Below are 15283 nucleotides of genomic sequence, written 5' to 3'. Positions count from 1 at the left end.
GTAGAGTTCACGCACTATGGACTGTAGATACATTTTGATAGTTTCTTTTAACCAAGTTGATAGACAATATTAAAAGTGGTAGTTTCAATTTATAAAACTCAGTTATTGTTTATTTTCTCTACGATCCAGTCAATGAATGAGGTGACTTTGGTATATACTCCCGGTTTATTTGGTTCACCACACGATATAAATCCATAAGAAACTATTCCTATTAAATAGTACTGGTCATCTTTTGGCCACATTAAAGGTCCCCCAGCATCACCCTAAGATCAATTGGAAATAAATAGACGAACATACCTCTTTTATATGTACAAATCAAAAAATTAAATACCCCACAAGAGTCTTTTCCTCCTTCCTGGTATCCAGCGCATAGGACTCGGTCGTCAATCACATTGTATCCACCGGAGTACGCTTCTTTACATTTCGAAATGTCCGTTAATGGAATTTGAACTTCCATCATAGCAGTATTCCGTGATTCACCTTAATAAATACATTAATTTCATTTTATACACACTCCGATTTTATAATTTCAACGTAATACTATCTTGTGACAAGACATATTTTGTTTAGTAATTTGTAAATAAAAACATCACATACAATATATTTTATGGTCTATTAGTTTTTTTTAGTTTACTCTTAATTTCATTAATTTTAATTTCGCCATAAAAATAAAACGGATCAACTATGCACATTTAAAAACGGGTAAATGGATGTCGCTCTGCTGTACAGTAGGTTACAAGTGGGACAACGCATAATGGATTGTATTAAACTTGAATTCAATGATATAATATCATATTGTATAAGAAAAACGATTCTGAGCGGACACGGTTTATCAGTCTGGATTTTTTAAATTTTTATTATTTATTATAGCCTTTTAGTTAAATTAATATTATAATATTATAATTTTTTATTCGTTGCTACGGTGATAGACAAAGCGTTAGAAATTTAAATCCCATTTTAAGCGGTTTTTCGTAATTTGTCAGTAGTTTTTCCCGTGGCATTAAATAACTATTGAGAAAATCGAAAAATGACCTCTTCAAAGTACCATCTTGATCCAATTTGCTAAAAGATAAGGTACTATATGTTGAAATCGAAGCACTCCATCTGGTAGAAATTTTGGATATAAAAAAAAAAAATAAACACCATTGTAAAACCACTACCTAGCGTCCTCGCTCCGCTCAGAATCTAAAATATTAAAGGATAAGTTAAAATACATATACTACAATCTATATTATACCAATAAATTGTGATTGATTTTTCCAAATCGTTATATTATTATATTATTATAATTTATAAATTATGATACATGATGATTTATTATATTTTAATGATATTTGAAGATTACCCATGAACAAATATCCCAGTAAAATCTAATCGATATTATGGTCAAACGTTATTTTATAACGTATGAAAATTATTTTCTTTAATTATTAAAGTAATTAGTTTACACGATATTACGATGAGATAATAGTTTACATCGTATTCCTACTAAATAGTAAAAATTAAATTAAAAATTAACCAAAATTATAGACGAAATTAATAATATTAATGTTAGATTGTATAGTTTATGGAAATTGTAATGTATTTTTACTGGAAAAAACCAATTCTTGCGTGGAACCCCGGCCCACCACAAATGGCACAGGTTTCGTCATATTGACATGCTTCATATCCAATTGGTTTGGCAAACAAATAGGTTGGATGAAATCTGCACAAAAAAATACAATAAATATACACACGTTTGCGATTTATTTAAACATTATGGTTGGTAATAATATTATATTGGGGGATGGAGTGTCCGAGGGGTTCGAACTCGGCCTCGAACTAACCTAACCTAACCTACGGGCGGCATTTTTCTTCGGGCAGTCACGGTGTCCAAAGAGATAGGCCACCGTCCCCCACTCGGGCATGGCAGATACCTACGGGTGCCCACTTAAAAGTTCTGCCAAAACAAGAACACACACGTGTTCAAAACCTATAGTACCCTCCACCACAGTTCCACAGGCTAATGACCTCAAAAAAAATAAAAAAAAAATATATTATATTGAATAGCTGAACTGTACACAATATTATATATTATACCAGCCGACCCGTCACAGCTTCGCCCGTTAACGATGATATTATGTATAATTTTTTATTCAAATTTTATCGTTTAATGTCATCAGCAAGTAAATATAAAAAATGGTTAATGAAAACGTATTGAAATGTTTCTAGTGGTAATAATGATATATATATTTTTATCAAAAGTACCTGATCCCGTGCACTTCGTTACGCGTTAAATGTAGGTACCAACTCTGTATGACTCAAACTTTGTTCAATTCATTATTTAACAATCGGTGTATGGTGTTCAAAACTTATCTTAACTTTTCCGTTGCCCAGGATAAAAATTCTGATTCGCAGCAGTATATTATGAGGTAGGTAGACCATCTACCTGCGGTAGATCGCGGACCCTGTGCTGTTTGTACGTAAGACGTAAGTGTATGATTTAACTCTAAAGTATCAAAGTTATACCAAGTTTGTCGTTTTTACTTAATTCAACCTAACCTACGATGGATTAATATAATCAATTAATACAAAATCCTAACCTAACCGTACTAAAATCCGATGAATAGAAAAAAACCAAATTTAACCCTAAATTAATCTATCTTCTTCCCAGAAGTCTAATCTACACACAAAAAATCATTTATATATTTATATTGGACAACTTTCAGAACCTAACCTAACCTAAAAAGATAAAAAAATCAGCAGAATAAAAAATTTAAAATTAATAAAAAAACAGGTTGAATGAAAAATAATATTTAATAAAAAACTAATTTCAATCAAAAAGGCTCATTAAATTAAAAAAACGTTGAAGAAAAAAATAAAATTAAAAAATCTCCAAAGTCCAACAGTGTCTAACAAATAGAGATGAAACTGTGTAGCACAAAAATTATGTCCCAACAATAAGTTCCGCTGCTGGCGTGACTTGGCAGTGCAACTAAAAACTTTTATACCTGTGAAAATATAGTCCAACAAAGTTTGAAAGTTGTCCAACAATGTTCAACAAATCAAGCTAGAAATTTTTCATAAGGGTGAAATTTCGCTAACGTAAAGTTGTGCTGTTGGGAACACAACTCTGGAAAAGCTCTACTGGCTAAAATAATGTCCAACAAATTTTCAGAGTGATCCAACAATGTTCAACAAATCAAGCTGGACATTTTTCATATGGGTGAAATTTTGGTAACGTAAAGTTGTGCTGTTGGAGTATAGATGGCAGCACAAAAGTGTCTAAAGCTCTACCAACAGAAATAAAGTCCAACAAAGTCTGGGGGTAATCCAACAATGTCCAACTAGTTACCAACACGTGTGTTGGGTGTATTGCATATGTGTCTGTCATAGTTGTGCTGCTAACTTTATAAGGGTGCATACACAAGCTTCTGTTTAATGTCAGTTTGTCGAATAAATTTAAAAGACAATTTGTATATTTTTTTTTTTTTATTATTATTTTAAAAGCCACTAAAGTAGGTATAAACTAAAGTCTAAGATAACTTAACAGTTACAATAAAATAAAATACAAATATCGAATTAGTATAGTTCATCAATACATATTAATATATTAAAGCCAGCTTCCAAAATAAAAGTGATTTCCATTTTCAAGACAATTTGTTAATTTATAATATTTATACAGCAGCCAATCCAAGAGCTAAACAGATATTTATTACTATTTTGACTCTTTTTTAATTAACTGCTTAGAAACCATTAATTGTTTGAAATTGAAACTGTGTATAGGTTCTCTTTACAAATATTTTATTCTGTTTAAATTAAATGATTCTTGTCTATAAACCATTTTTAATTATACTGATATTAAATATGTATTTCAATACTTTCATGTCTTGAAAAATAAATTTGTTACATGAGCATCAACACTTTATAATATAATGTGGTAGCTGGTTTGCTTTGGACGTAGCGGCAACAATGTCACGGTTGAGGATTAACAGTAATAGCCGAGAGTTCATTTTTACAGAAAAATTTGACTTTAATAATATGAACTTGTATTATGAGAATAGTAAATGATTCGATTTAATACTTAATTAGAATAAAGTTTGGTCTTTGCAGGGAGACGAAAGTAGTTAGAGGAGTATCACAGTGGATGCGTTCACCAAGGTGGACATGATGCACTGGTCCAAAAATGTATAATTGAACATAGTGCAACTATTCAACCAATTTTTATGGGCATCTGCGTGGTTGAAGTTGACAACTACAAAAACCCTCGTGTATACTAGTATAAGCAATTTAATTGCAAAATATCTATGCAATTTTGGGTAATGGATGGAGGTGGGCCTAACTTTACGGACGTACAATTAACACCGAATATGTTGTTTTACACTTATATCGACTTCAGACTTGTTCTATAACTAATTCAGTATCATCTTTATGTTGAAACTTTGGAGGAAAACTTAAATTTATCATTATAAAAGAATATTTTTATAAATTTAACTTGAATTGTTTTAAATACTGTATACCTAACGCGGCTCTATTATGTGTCTGTATTTATCTAAAAAACGCATATGTAAAAATGTATATAGTATAGCATTACAAGAGGTTGATTACTTTCACTGGATAAAGACACATTGATTTTCCCAGAAGTGACCCTAGATGTTACATAAAGTAAAGGATTCAAAGCTTTGTAATACTAAAATTGAAACCTTAAAAAACTAAAAGTTTTTTGATTTTCAGTATCATTCTTATATTAGTCTGGATGAAAAAATCCAATAATTTGTATAAATAATTGATCACGTGTCATAAGTAACTGTCGAAAATAACACTAAATAGTAAATAATACATTTTAAAAAAAATTTAAAAAAAATTACAGACAGGCAAACATTCCATGACATAATTAATATTAATAAATCATTAAAATATGTCTTCGTAACGCATGGAAATATAAATAATATTAAAAAAGTTTTCAGTTATGAGTTTAGGAAGCTCAGTTTTCGTTTGTTTTCTCAACAATCCAATCAATGTATGAAGGTACCCTAGTGTACACGCCTGGGAAACCTGGTTGGCCACATATTGACAATCCGTAAGACACTATACCCATCAAAAAGTATTGTTTTCCTTTTGGCATCATTAATGGACCTCCCGAATCACCCTGAAATCAATGAAAAATGTAAAAATTTGAAATTTCTGTATTTCTAATTTCTATATTATGACATTTAATGAGACAATTACCCGACATGAGTCTTTTCCTCCCTCTGGATATCCAGCACATAAAACTCTGTCATCAATTACAGCTTTTTGTTTTGAATATGCTTGTTTACATTCCGCAATTCTCGACATTGGAACTTGAACTTCCATCAAAGTAGTGGTGGGTGGAAAGCCTTAATAATTAAAATAGTTATTTTATATATTTTACTAATATTTAGCAACTGAAATGTATTGGCATTTGGAGGTGATCATTACATCGATCTTAAAAATATCAAATCCTCATAATGAAATCAATTTTATTATATTTTAACAATATTCCGATCAAAATAAAATAAACTGTAGATACCTAAACGCCTAATAAGTAATAGCACGTTCTAAAAACAGAACCTTTATGTTTTCATACGTCTATAAATGTTTTGCCATAGCCAATTTGTTTCATACATTTTTAAAAAAAAATTACAAAGCAACTGGTATAAAAAAAGTTAAATTAAAATTTTGGATTGAATAAGGTATATTTATAAATATAAATGCATAAAGTTTTCGATAAAATATTACAGGTAATTTTTTCTCCGGCCTTTAACTTATAAGAAATTCTTACTAATTAATACTTACTGGGAGGTTCACTGGGGTTAGGTTGAGTAGTACCCCAACCGGCAACAAATGGCAAACTTCTCGACATATCTACGTTTCTCATAGTTGGAGTGATCGGCAAACAAATGGGTTGTATAAATACTAAACAAAATATAAATATATATATTACACACCAAAATTTATAAAAAATACTAATTCCATAGTTTCTTATTACAGCCACGTTATAAACATTTATCTTATATCGTGTACTAGACTTGGCAAATTAAGTGTTAATAGACTTCCGCACAGTGATATAAAGCACCTCGGGTACAGATTAATGAACAGCGATATTATTTAAAAACTCACCGTTATAAGTAACACTATTTCTTAACTTCAACAGTGCTATGTCACTGGTAAGTTCTTGTGGTTGGTATTTCGCGTGTATGACGATACGTTCAACCGGAACATCTACGGGCCTTGCACCGTCGTCGACCGTAGGATTCAAATCCAACTCACCTAATCGTACAGTAGTCCTGAGAAATTAAGACATCAGTAGTACCATTAGTATGCGTATAACTTAATACAACGATTTCGTACAAAGACTTCATTGGTTTGCTTACAGTTTTACGGGGACATTGTATACGCAGTGTGCAGCTGTCAGCACGTGTGTAGTTGATATCAATGTGCCGCCGCAAAGCCACTGTAGAGCGCGATTGTTTCGATTTGAACCCTGATAGCCGAGGGCTGCCATCCAAGGCCAGGCGCCTAAATAATAATAGAATATTATAGTAAATACAACACGATTCGGTGGACAGGCGACAACATAATATTGTTTTAACCGTCGACGATAATAAACTGAATGTAATCAATTATAATACGAGTGTAATAATAATATTATATAAAATAACGTGATAACAGTTGCAAGCAACTTGTATTTTAATCGAAAAATTCGTTTTTAATTTAAAATTGTTTTTAAGTTCTAACCTAGTTCCGCTGGCGTCCCCCCGATGATTCGACTGCGGGTGACGTTGGTTATTCCGCACTTAGATTGCGATGGTAATTTTGCCCCGCCGTTGTACGTTGTCCCAATATTGTTGATTGCGTTTGACATTGTTACTGGTGCTACCGGTGCTATTGGTGCAACCGGTGCTTTTGGTACTGTTGGTTCTTCATTATTTTCCAAAGCACAACACACTTTTGTTCTTTTGAAATCTTCTCCTTCAAATCCACAAAAGGATTTCTTAAGAAAAACTAAAACGGACGGCACTTGTCTTTGATTTTCTAATAGATTTATCAACTTTGGGCAACGCTTGATGTCGATACAAACACCATTTTCATAATTCGGAGTTTTACATTCTGTTGATGAAAATAAAAGCAAATATCAGTGTTATTATTGTGACGGTTAATTGTCCCCACTGCTGGGGATGACCTGAAGGTAAATTAATCATACTATTTACTACTTAGGTACGCCGAATAAAATATCTTTGTAAGAGTATCAACAAATTGTAACGATTTGTTTACTATCAACAAACTATAGTTTGTATTTTTAAAAAAATCTGCCGTTTATCAGTTTTTCCGAACATGTATCTTACAGGTATTATAGGTTAGGTATTATATAAGGGTACTGTTGGTTTAAACATGTTACACGTGTGTGTATGTGTGACAAGGATCTTTGCCCCTCACACCCTCCCCCCCCGTCCTTCCTATTTTTTTAATACTACATAGTAGCTTAGTTATACTCGTTTAGCTTTATTATATTTAAAATATAATATACTTAACTATGTAACATGTAAGTGAATATGGATTTATATTTTATTTTCACCTTATTTTTCAACAATTTTTCCAATTTTATTTTATACATTCAGTCACTCAAATAGTATATTGTGTGGCAAGGGCGGAAATTGCCTTCCCGCACGAGCCACACATACTATTTTTTGTCACGCATCTGCGTTCATCGATCACGGCCGAGGTAATGCAGGGATCTATGCAACAACTAGACCATAATTCTACGACAGCAATATTTCATGAAAGAAACGATTTGGTTTTATTTATTTTAAGCGTCACGCGTGAAGGTTATAATATGAATATAAGAATAAGATGTAACCAAAAGTTTATGTTTTGTAAGGACCATGGTATAGATTTCAGTGTCTGGTTATGCAGGGGATATGCGCGTGATATGTGCGCCCAGCACTTTTGGGGATTTCCACTTTACCGCCCGGCATTATTAGGAATTCCCACTTTACCGCCCGCTGGACGGAAAAAGGACGCTTTCCAACCGCCATCGAAAACCAAACTTTCGGTGCAGGTGTGACAAAAAAGTAATTTTTCATGTTATTATTATTTCCATTTTGATAGCATAAATAACTACATATTTCAGTAGGAAATAAAAAAATTATAATTATCAGTAATAATATCTTTATTTTTGGTTCAGGTGCATACGTATGTCAATTTATTCTCAACACCATAGGCGCAACTAGACCAATATTTTAGGGGTGCACAAATCATAAAGATTTCCTGTATAATTTCCCCTTAACACTGTAGGTATATATCTATTAACAATAATTTAAAATGTTATTTTGGTGAAACAGTAACAGTAAATACTCAATTTGTGACTAGGTACTACATAATTTTTCGGCCAGTAAATTATATTTATTTAAATTACTGCTAGTTCAGACTTCTGGACGACGTGGTCCACCTCTCCTATCTCCTAATTATACCCTAATCAATAATACCATTACAGTTATTTTTATTCAGTTGAGTAGATACTCTTTAACTCTGACTTATTGAACTAGAATTAGAATAGCTTTAAACAGGAAGACTTAGATCGTTAATTTCTTATTAAGTAGTTATATTTTTATTTTTTTGATTGAAGTAAAACTGTTTTCTTGAGGTGTGGGTGGGAAAAAATCGTAACGAAAAATGAAACGACGGTTTGTTTATTTATTTATATAGCAACCATTAATAAACAAAAACGTTTATCGTAAATAACATATTTTTTTATTCTATTGATTTTTTTCACTCTCTCCCTAATTTATTTATAATTTCACAGGCCCAATACTTATGAAAGAAGTTTTACTTCCCCAGAGTATAACGGCGGGCTCACACACTCTCTCACTTATTTTAAAAACTACATGTACTATGGACGTAAATAACTGGCAGCCTTAGTGGAGAGCTATTCCTACTTGGTATTAATTTTTGTATCGTGTGTTGGCCACAAACACAATATAAACAAACGTACACAAACAAGTTATTCATATTTATTATTATAATAAATAATAGATATGCTGGCTCAATAGTATGCTGCCTAGTTATTAATTGTCTTATTAATGTTATTACCGTTTTAATTATGTCCAAAATATATTTGTATATTATAATACATCAGTTTTTACTTTCGTTATTAATATTAATATTTTTCCGACTATTGTTATAATTTTTAGTATCTAAAAGTTTCTTTTCGTTCCTAAAGTATAAGATCTTTTTATTTTCAACATAAAACAATTGTACTTTTTAGATTCATAGACGCACGCACTTCAAAAATAAATGCAATATTTTCAATGAAGGATTCTATCTCTCAGGTCACAGATCTGAAGAATGAAATATTTTTATGCACCTACAATGTTTCAACACCCGACCAAGCTTTATAGAAAAGTTATTAAGTCCAAGTGACGATGAGGAATTAATTTTATATAAGTCTTGGTCGGCGCATATGTAAGCTAAACGATAAATGACTAAACCAAGTAAGATGATTTTATGTATTAAGTATTTTGTATAATTGATTTATTTAATATTGTCGTTCCCTCACCATTTCATCTACACACTAAACACATTACCCGCTATCGCCCGCCGGCGTCAAACACACAAAATAAACACTTTCCTCAGGACCGTAAAAAAAATGTTTATGAATGAGTTTCGCGACATTTAAAACAGGATGAATAAAGAGGTTCAATAGGAATAGTGAGTGGTAGGAGACTTAAAAATAGGACTTTGGTAATCTCTAAATACCTAATAATAAATAAATTAGAATATATATAGTAAAAATATGAATAGTTAATATAATAATAATAGTAATCATAATATAGTTATAATATTAGGACAGTGTTGAATTTTAAATAAGAATCGGGAGGATATCATCATAATAATTTAAAACTACTGTATTTTTACTCCTCTTGGAATTATAATAATGCTATGTGACAAATATGAATCCCTCGGCCTAGCCATCTTGCCTTTCCAAAGGCTGAATAACACACTAAAATTCAACGCTATAGTAAGCTGAAAATGTGCGAATGCCGTGTTCGACAAAATTTAAAATTTGAAATTAATACTTATTCAACGTTAAATTCGTTTTTTATTTATATTTATATTAAAATATGTTTTATCTATGTATAAATAACGAAAAATCTTATACATGAGTAGTGCAGTTTTCGGTGTACCGATCTATGTAAATTACAATATTATTGTAGTCGACTGGCGTTCACGTGTTCTCGCTTGCGGTGTGGATTAGGCCTACAGGGGATACCACAATAAAAAAAACGCACCACGTGTAATACCTCATGCTTTTAAACAACATATCAACATGGACGATGTGATAATATCACAATATATTTTAATGTCGTTTAACAAGCATAATATAGGTGGTGTGGAAACTTACACGACGCTGCAGTCATCCTATACATTGAGTACATTGAAGTAATATAGATAACACAAATAATAATAAGATAAAAACCTGTATAACATATAATACCGTGGTAGAGATTAAAGAAATATATTTTTGGAGCTATTACAGATCACAGGTGGTTTAAGGTGGAATCGAGTAAAATCAACAAACTTACACTTCCTGAGATATTAATTAATTGTAGGTTTGATATAGAATGTCCACGATTTATTAATCAAATGGTTTTGACTTTGAATCCACCCAGTATCGATTTACTTATTAGTTATTATATTTGATTTAATGTAAGTACATGGAATTGGGATCAAATAGACTTTTCACTGACTTTTTATTGACTTTTTTTTAACAATACCTACATATTATTGTACATAATATTTCAACAAATAACCTGTCCAAAAGTATTTTAGTACATTTAACTATTTAAGTGATTAATAAAAAGTTGTGTACAATATTTGTTTGTCCATGCACGAGAGCATGTAATTGTGTAGCCGATATTGAAGTCCATATTATATTAAAAATAATAAAATAATATTAAGTACTACCAACGTTAACATTCTAAAAATAGTAAATTAAGCTTTGATTTTTCAGTAGATGATGGACGATTGAACATTTATCGATGCCAATGTTTGAAATCAAAGTGGGAAGTGGGAAGAACCCCTTCTTACAGAGCCGGGCAATAGATTAAGGTTAGGAAATTATTGTGATGCATTGACCGGTTTCTAGTTTGATTGCTAATATATTGGCACTCACGACTCACTAAATACATTTTTTTATACTTTGTTTTCTACTTTTACAATACCGACAATAATAAGTATCTGATCAATTTGTACTCACGAACATTTTATTCGTTCTCGAATTAATGAACAAAATATATAAAAATAAAATATATCACTAGATATAAGTGTATCTTACGGGGTGTCGCCAATGGGCAACTTCCCCCTCCTGTAAATCAATTTCCATCAAATTTACTTATTGTATAACTTGTAAATACAGATTGTGAATATTAAAAAAAAAAAAAAAAGTATCTTTGTTTTAGTGTACCTCAGTTCATGGGCAAATCGGCATCAACTTACCTCGTTTTATGAACTAATTCGACTGATGGATAATTTGTCGGAGGCGGATTGGATATAGGTTGAACTTGTTTTATTTTCGAACGTGGTTAAAACTACTTTCTAAGCTTTCCTAATATATCTAAGAACAATTTGAAATTTTCATCAAAATCGGTTGAGTAGTTTTTGAGTATATAATCTACAAACGTACAAGCTATTCAACATACATACAACACTCATATTTATTTTAAGATGTAATTTCTTTATTTGAGGCCATAAACGCGATGATTTAAAGCATGCATTTACCTCATCTACCCGAGTGACCAATGACAACCATTTATATATATATATATATAAAATACTAATAAATTACTAATTTCTACCGTTACTATATAATAATATGTAACTAATGGCAGCAACCATTATTAAATAAAAAAATCCATCGTGAATCTCAAAATCCTTTAAAAACACTTCTAAAGCTTTAAGCAATTTTAATTTTGAAAAATCCTTCCTTAGAGCACCCTTACATGACAGTACAAATGTACCGTGAAAATATCAAGTCCCCATACCTATTATAGTATAAGTTCTACATCGATCAGTCAATCGGGACAGGTTCGATTATATTAGATACGTATACTACCATGTATCACGAATATTGTATATAATAAACTACATACCATTTTCACAGATTATATAAAACTACAATAAACTATAATTTAAACTTTTATTTAATCTTTGTCAGTGTATAGAATTGATTTATATTATTTAAAATGACTCACCATTACTGGACTGAGATGTTGCCATTCCAAACACGCATGTTAAAATAATAAAACATTTTTCTTTTCTCATGTTTAAACTGAAAACGAAAAACAATAAATGTATTAATAACGTTTTATAGTATTATAAACATAAATATCTTCCTTGTATTCAAACAAATATTATTTATCTATACGGTTAGGTTAGGAATAATATTATAGTCTATCAAAAGCTACTTTAAAATTCAAACTATTTGTATTTGTTTTACATAATTGGTGGTGGACTTGTATTACCTATATAAGAGTTAAGGTAATACAAGTCTTTCAGTAACTACATTTATAATTTTTCCAGTAGCACTGATACAGTTTAATGTTGTGCTATAACTTATTTTATCAGCACTTAGCACACCGAATTTATCGTTTATTATGTATTTAGTATACAAATTTATTTTTTAAAAAAATATTAATAATAATTGACTCAATATTGTTGTAAATTTCATTAATTAAGTGATATTTATGTAAGTAAGTATCTAGTAGAAAAATCAGAAATATAAAAAGATGTTCGAATTCAATAATAATAATAATAATAATTTATTCGTCTGGATAAAACTGTCAGAAACCCAATTTGTAATGACAAATGATATACTTAAATTATCTATTATAATTTAGGAGAATTTCAATAAAATGCCCTCCATATTATAGTCAAAACCTATTCGGATAACAATCACTGTTATAATAGTAAATTGCAATAATTTCATGTACCAATCAATTTGTATTATGCATAATACACTGGTTTAGTATTGAGAAATTCGCTAAAATTGAGAAAATCGTTACACTTACTTACTGACCCCATTAATAGTAATACAGCTAAATACAATAGATTATAGACGACGTAAAAATATTAATAGGTGTAATGAATAATTTTACGGCGTAAATAATAGGCAAATAATGTACACTAACAGTGTTTGTTGATGTTGAATGTGAACGATACTGAATCTTATCAATGTAAATGCTTAAACTTTTTTATTTTATGTTAATTTTGTGATAATGTTGAGTATAGAAATATGTTTTGATAATAATTGCTGATTACACGGTATTAATTTATGATTTACCATGTATAAAATATCTAAAAAGAAAAATATTATATTAAAAATACAGCCGATTTAGATATTCAAAAATAACCGTATGATTGTATGACTAAACTCGTAATATAGTTTCAAACTACCAACCAGTTTCATAGCTACCGTTCGTCCTTCAATCGTGATTTTCATGAAATATCTTCACTATTCAAACTAATAAGTTATTTGTAAACACAAAGTATCTATCCCATAATGAAGTTGTTTGAACAACGAACTTGAATTTAGTTATGCAGTTAACTATAATTGAGATTATTACATATTTGTTTATAATAGTACAAATTCAATTTACCAACTCTTGAATAGTTGTATAAATGGATTTTCAGTTCTCGATTTTCATGTATTTCGTCGATGTGTTCGTTAAAATATTTATTTCCGATTGAGAATATTATTGTGCGCAACGCAATAAAGTCTAAGCGTTATTCTAAATACGAGTTATGTCGGGTAGGATATTATACATTAATTACTCCGTGTTGGTACTTACTGGTTGAATATTTCTGGTACACGATCGGTATAAGTGTTATTCCTCGTGGGCGGAGACGACGATAGTAATTATTGTACTATGTATAATATTATTATTATTATTAGCCAATCGTTTGGACAACACTATCCGAAATACTACACATACGAACAAAAATAAAAATCGAAATATCGCGTGTACACGAACCCTCGGCTTTTCTGATAGATTTATGACTTTTCCCTATACAATATTATTGTACTAATAATAATATTGTATATGTGTTGAGCAGCGTATAGTGTTAAACGTATAATACAATATTATTACACCTACCGATATCGGTGGTACCGCGGCAAACTGTGCGACTGCCGTCGTTACACTGTTTATATATACGCTGCGAATTATTATTATTATTATTACTGAACAACCATCGGGTTTAACCGGTATGGAAAACACCGTTTGATATGTGACGTCGCAAGTCGTACCTACGTATAATTATTATTGTACGGCCAATGGCAGATTCGCGTAGGTAGGTACTTATATTGCCGCAGAATTAATATACGCGAGCATGGGCTTACCAACACGCTTGGAGGGGTGAAGGTATTTTGTTTTCTTCTGCCGAGAGGAATTTATAGATATTTTTTTCGGTTTTTGTTATACGGTGGTGACACGCAAGGAGTGGGCACAGATTACAACGATCGCTTGGGCATATTAATAACTGCTGCAGGCCAACGTCGATTCCAGGAAAACAACTCCGCGATATCCGCCCTCTACAATTAATATTATACTCCCGAAATAAAACATTCGACTGATCTGTGTATTGTATTAAAATTATATTACGTATCTCCGATCGACGTCCATCGTAATATTAATAATTATAAATTTATAATATTCTTCTTTTTTTTTGGTTGTGACATCGAAGACGCAGTTCCGGCACCGCTGCGGAGCTTATATAAGCATTACATCGACACAAAATGTATATAATATTCTAGTATAATAATACTGTAGCCTGTTGTAGGTACGATTTGTTCTTACAAATTGTTCATATTTGTCTTTCCTCAGCTATGGGATGGTCTGTTTGCTATTAAAAATAATACTGTAAATATCAAAATATTATATTAAATATTGTTTATACGACTAAGACTACAAAAAATCAGTGAAATTACGTGTACGCTAACCACTTCAAGGTTTATCTTTATCTTTGCTGAAAGTATTACACAAGTATAATAATATATTGAAATTAAACCAGAAAAAGTAGGTACTAGGTAAGTATAGTTAGTCGGCAATCTTCATTAAATTGTACATTTTATAATTTAAATACTAATTTGTAATAACTATATTATTATAGTATAAACAGCATAATATTAACTAAATATCTACAGTAGTTAATTTTATAAATATCTATTGAAAGATTGTGAAATGAATTTAATATTATGTTACATATTATATCAATATTGAACACG

The 15283-nt window shown here is 30.7% G+C and overlaps 2 protein-coding genes across 2 annotated transcripts; both read right to left on the bottom strand.

Annotated features, from left to right (window-relative positions):
• Positions 1–98: 98 nt before the first annotated feature.
• Positions 99–1652, bottom strand: LOC132946745 (venom protease-like). Its single transcript, XM_061016806.1, has 3 exons — positions 1592–1652; positions 332–480; positions 99–263 (listed from the first exon to the last, which is right to left on the bottom strand). Exons 1-3 carry the CDS (start codon positions 1650–1652, stop codon positions 99–101), a joined length of 375 nt encoding a protein of 124 aa, XP_060872789.1.
• Positions 1653–3481: 1829 nt separating this feature from the next.
• On the bottom strand, positions 3482–14185 carry LOC132946177 (venom protease-like). The gene is made up of 8 exons (XM_061016036.1): positions 13848–14185; positions 12252–12328; positions 6739–7110; positions 6375–6519; positions 6121–6287; positions 5797–5916; positions 5209–5357; positions 3482–5128 (listed from the first exon to the last, which is right to left on the bottom strand). The coding sequence occupies exons 2-8, from the start codon at positions 12319–12321 to the stop codon at positions 4964–4966; spliced, it is 1188 nt and encodes a 395-aa protein (XP_060872019.1). The 5' UTR covers positions 12322–12328; positions 13848–14185; the 3' UTR covers positions 3482–4963.
• Between the last annotated feature and the right edge of the window lie 1098 nt (positions 14186–15283).

The sequence above is a fragment of the Metopolophium dirhodum genome, chromosome 6, assembly GCF_019925205.1.
Source record: "Metopolophium dirhodum isolate CAU chromosome 6, ASM1992520v1, whole genome shotgun sequence".
NCBI classification, from domain to species: Eukaryota; Metazoa; Arthropoda; class Insecta; order Hemiptera; family Aphididae; genus Metopolophium; species Metopolophium dirhodum.
The sequence above is the reverse complement of the archived record's forward strand: the minus strand, read 5'-3'. Positions and strand labels throughout refer to the sequence as shown.

Bases quoted from the DNA above. Each gene is read 5' to 3' on its own strand.
- LOC132946177 (XM_061016036.1), bottom strand. From the start codon at position 12,321: ATGAGAAAAGAAAAATGTTTTATTATTTTAACATGCGTGTTTGGAATG. The intron at 7,111-12,251 runs GTGAGTCATTTT...TTTCATCAACAG, and splicing joins AACATCTCAGTCCAGTAATG to AATGTAAAACTCCGAATTAT. The intron at 5,358-5,796 runs GTAAGTATTAAT...TTAATTATTAAG, and splicing joins TAACCCCAGTGAACCTCCCA to GCTTTCCACCCACCACTACT.
- LOC132946745 (XM_061016806.1), bottom strand. From the start codon at position 1,652: ATGACGAAACCTGTGCCATTTGTGGTGGGCCGGGGTTCCACGCAAGAA. The intron at 481-1,591 runs GTAAAAATACAT...GTATTTATTAAG, and splicing joins GCAAGAATTGGTTTTTTCCA to GTGAATCACGGAATACTGCT. The intron at 264-331 runs GTATTTAATTTT...AATTGATCTTAG, and splicing joins GAGGAAAAGACTCTTGTGGG to GGTGATGCTGGGGGACCTTT.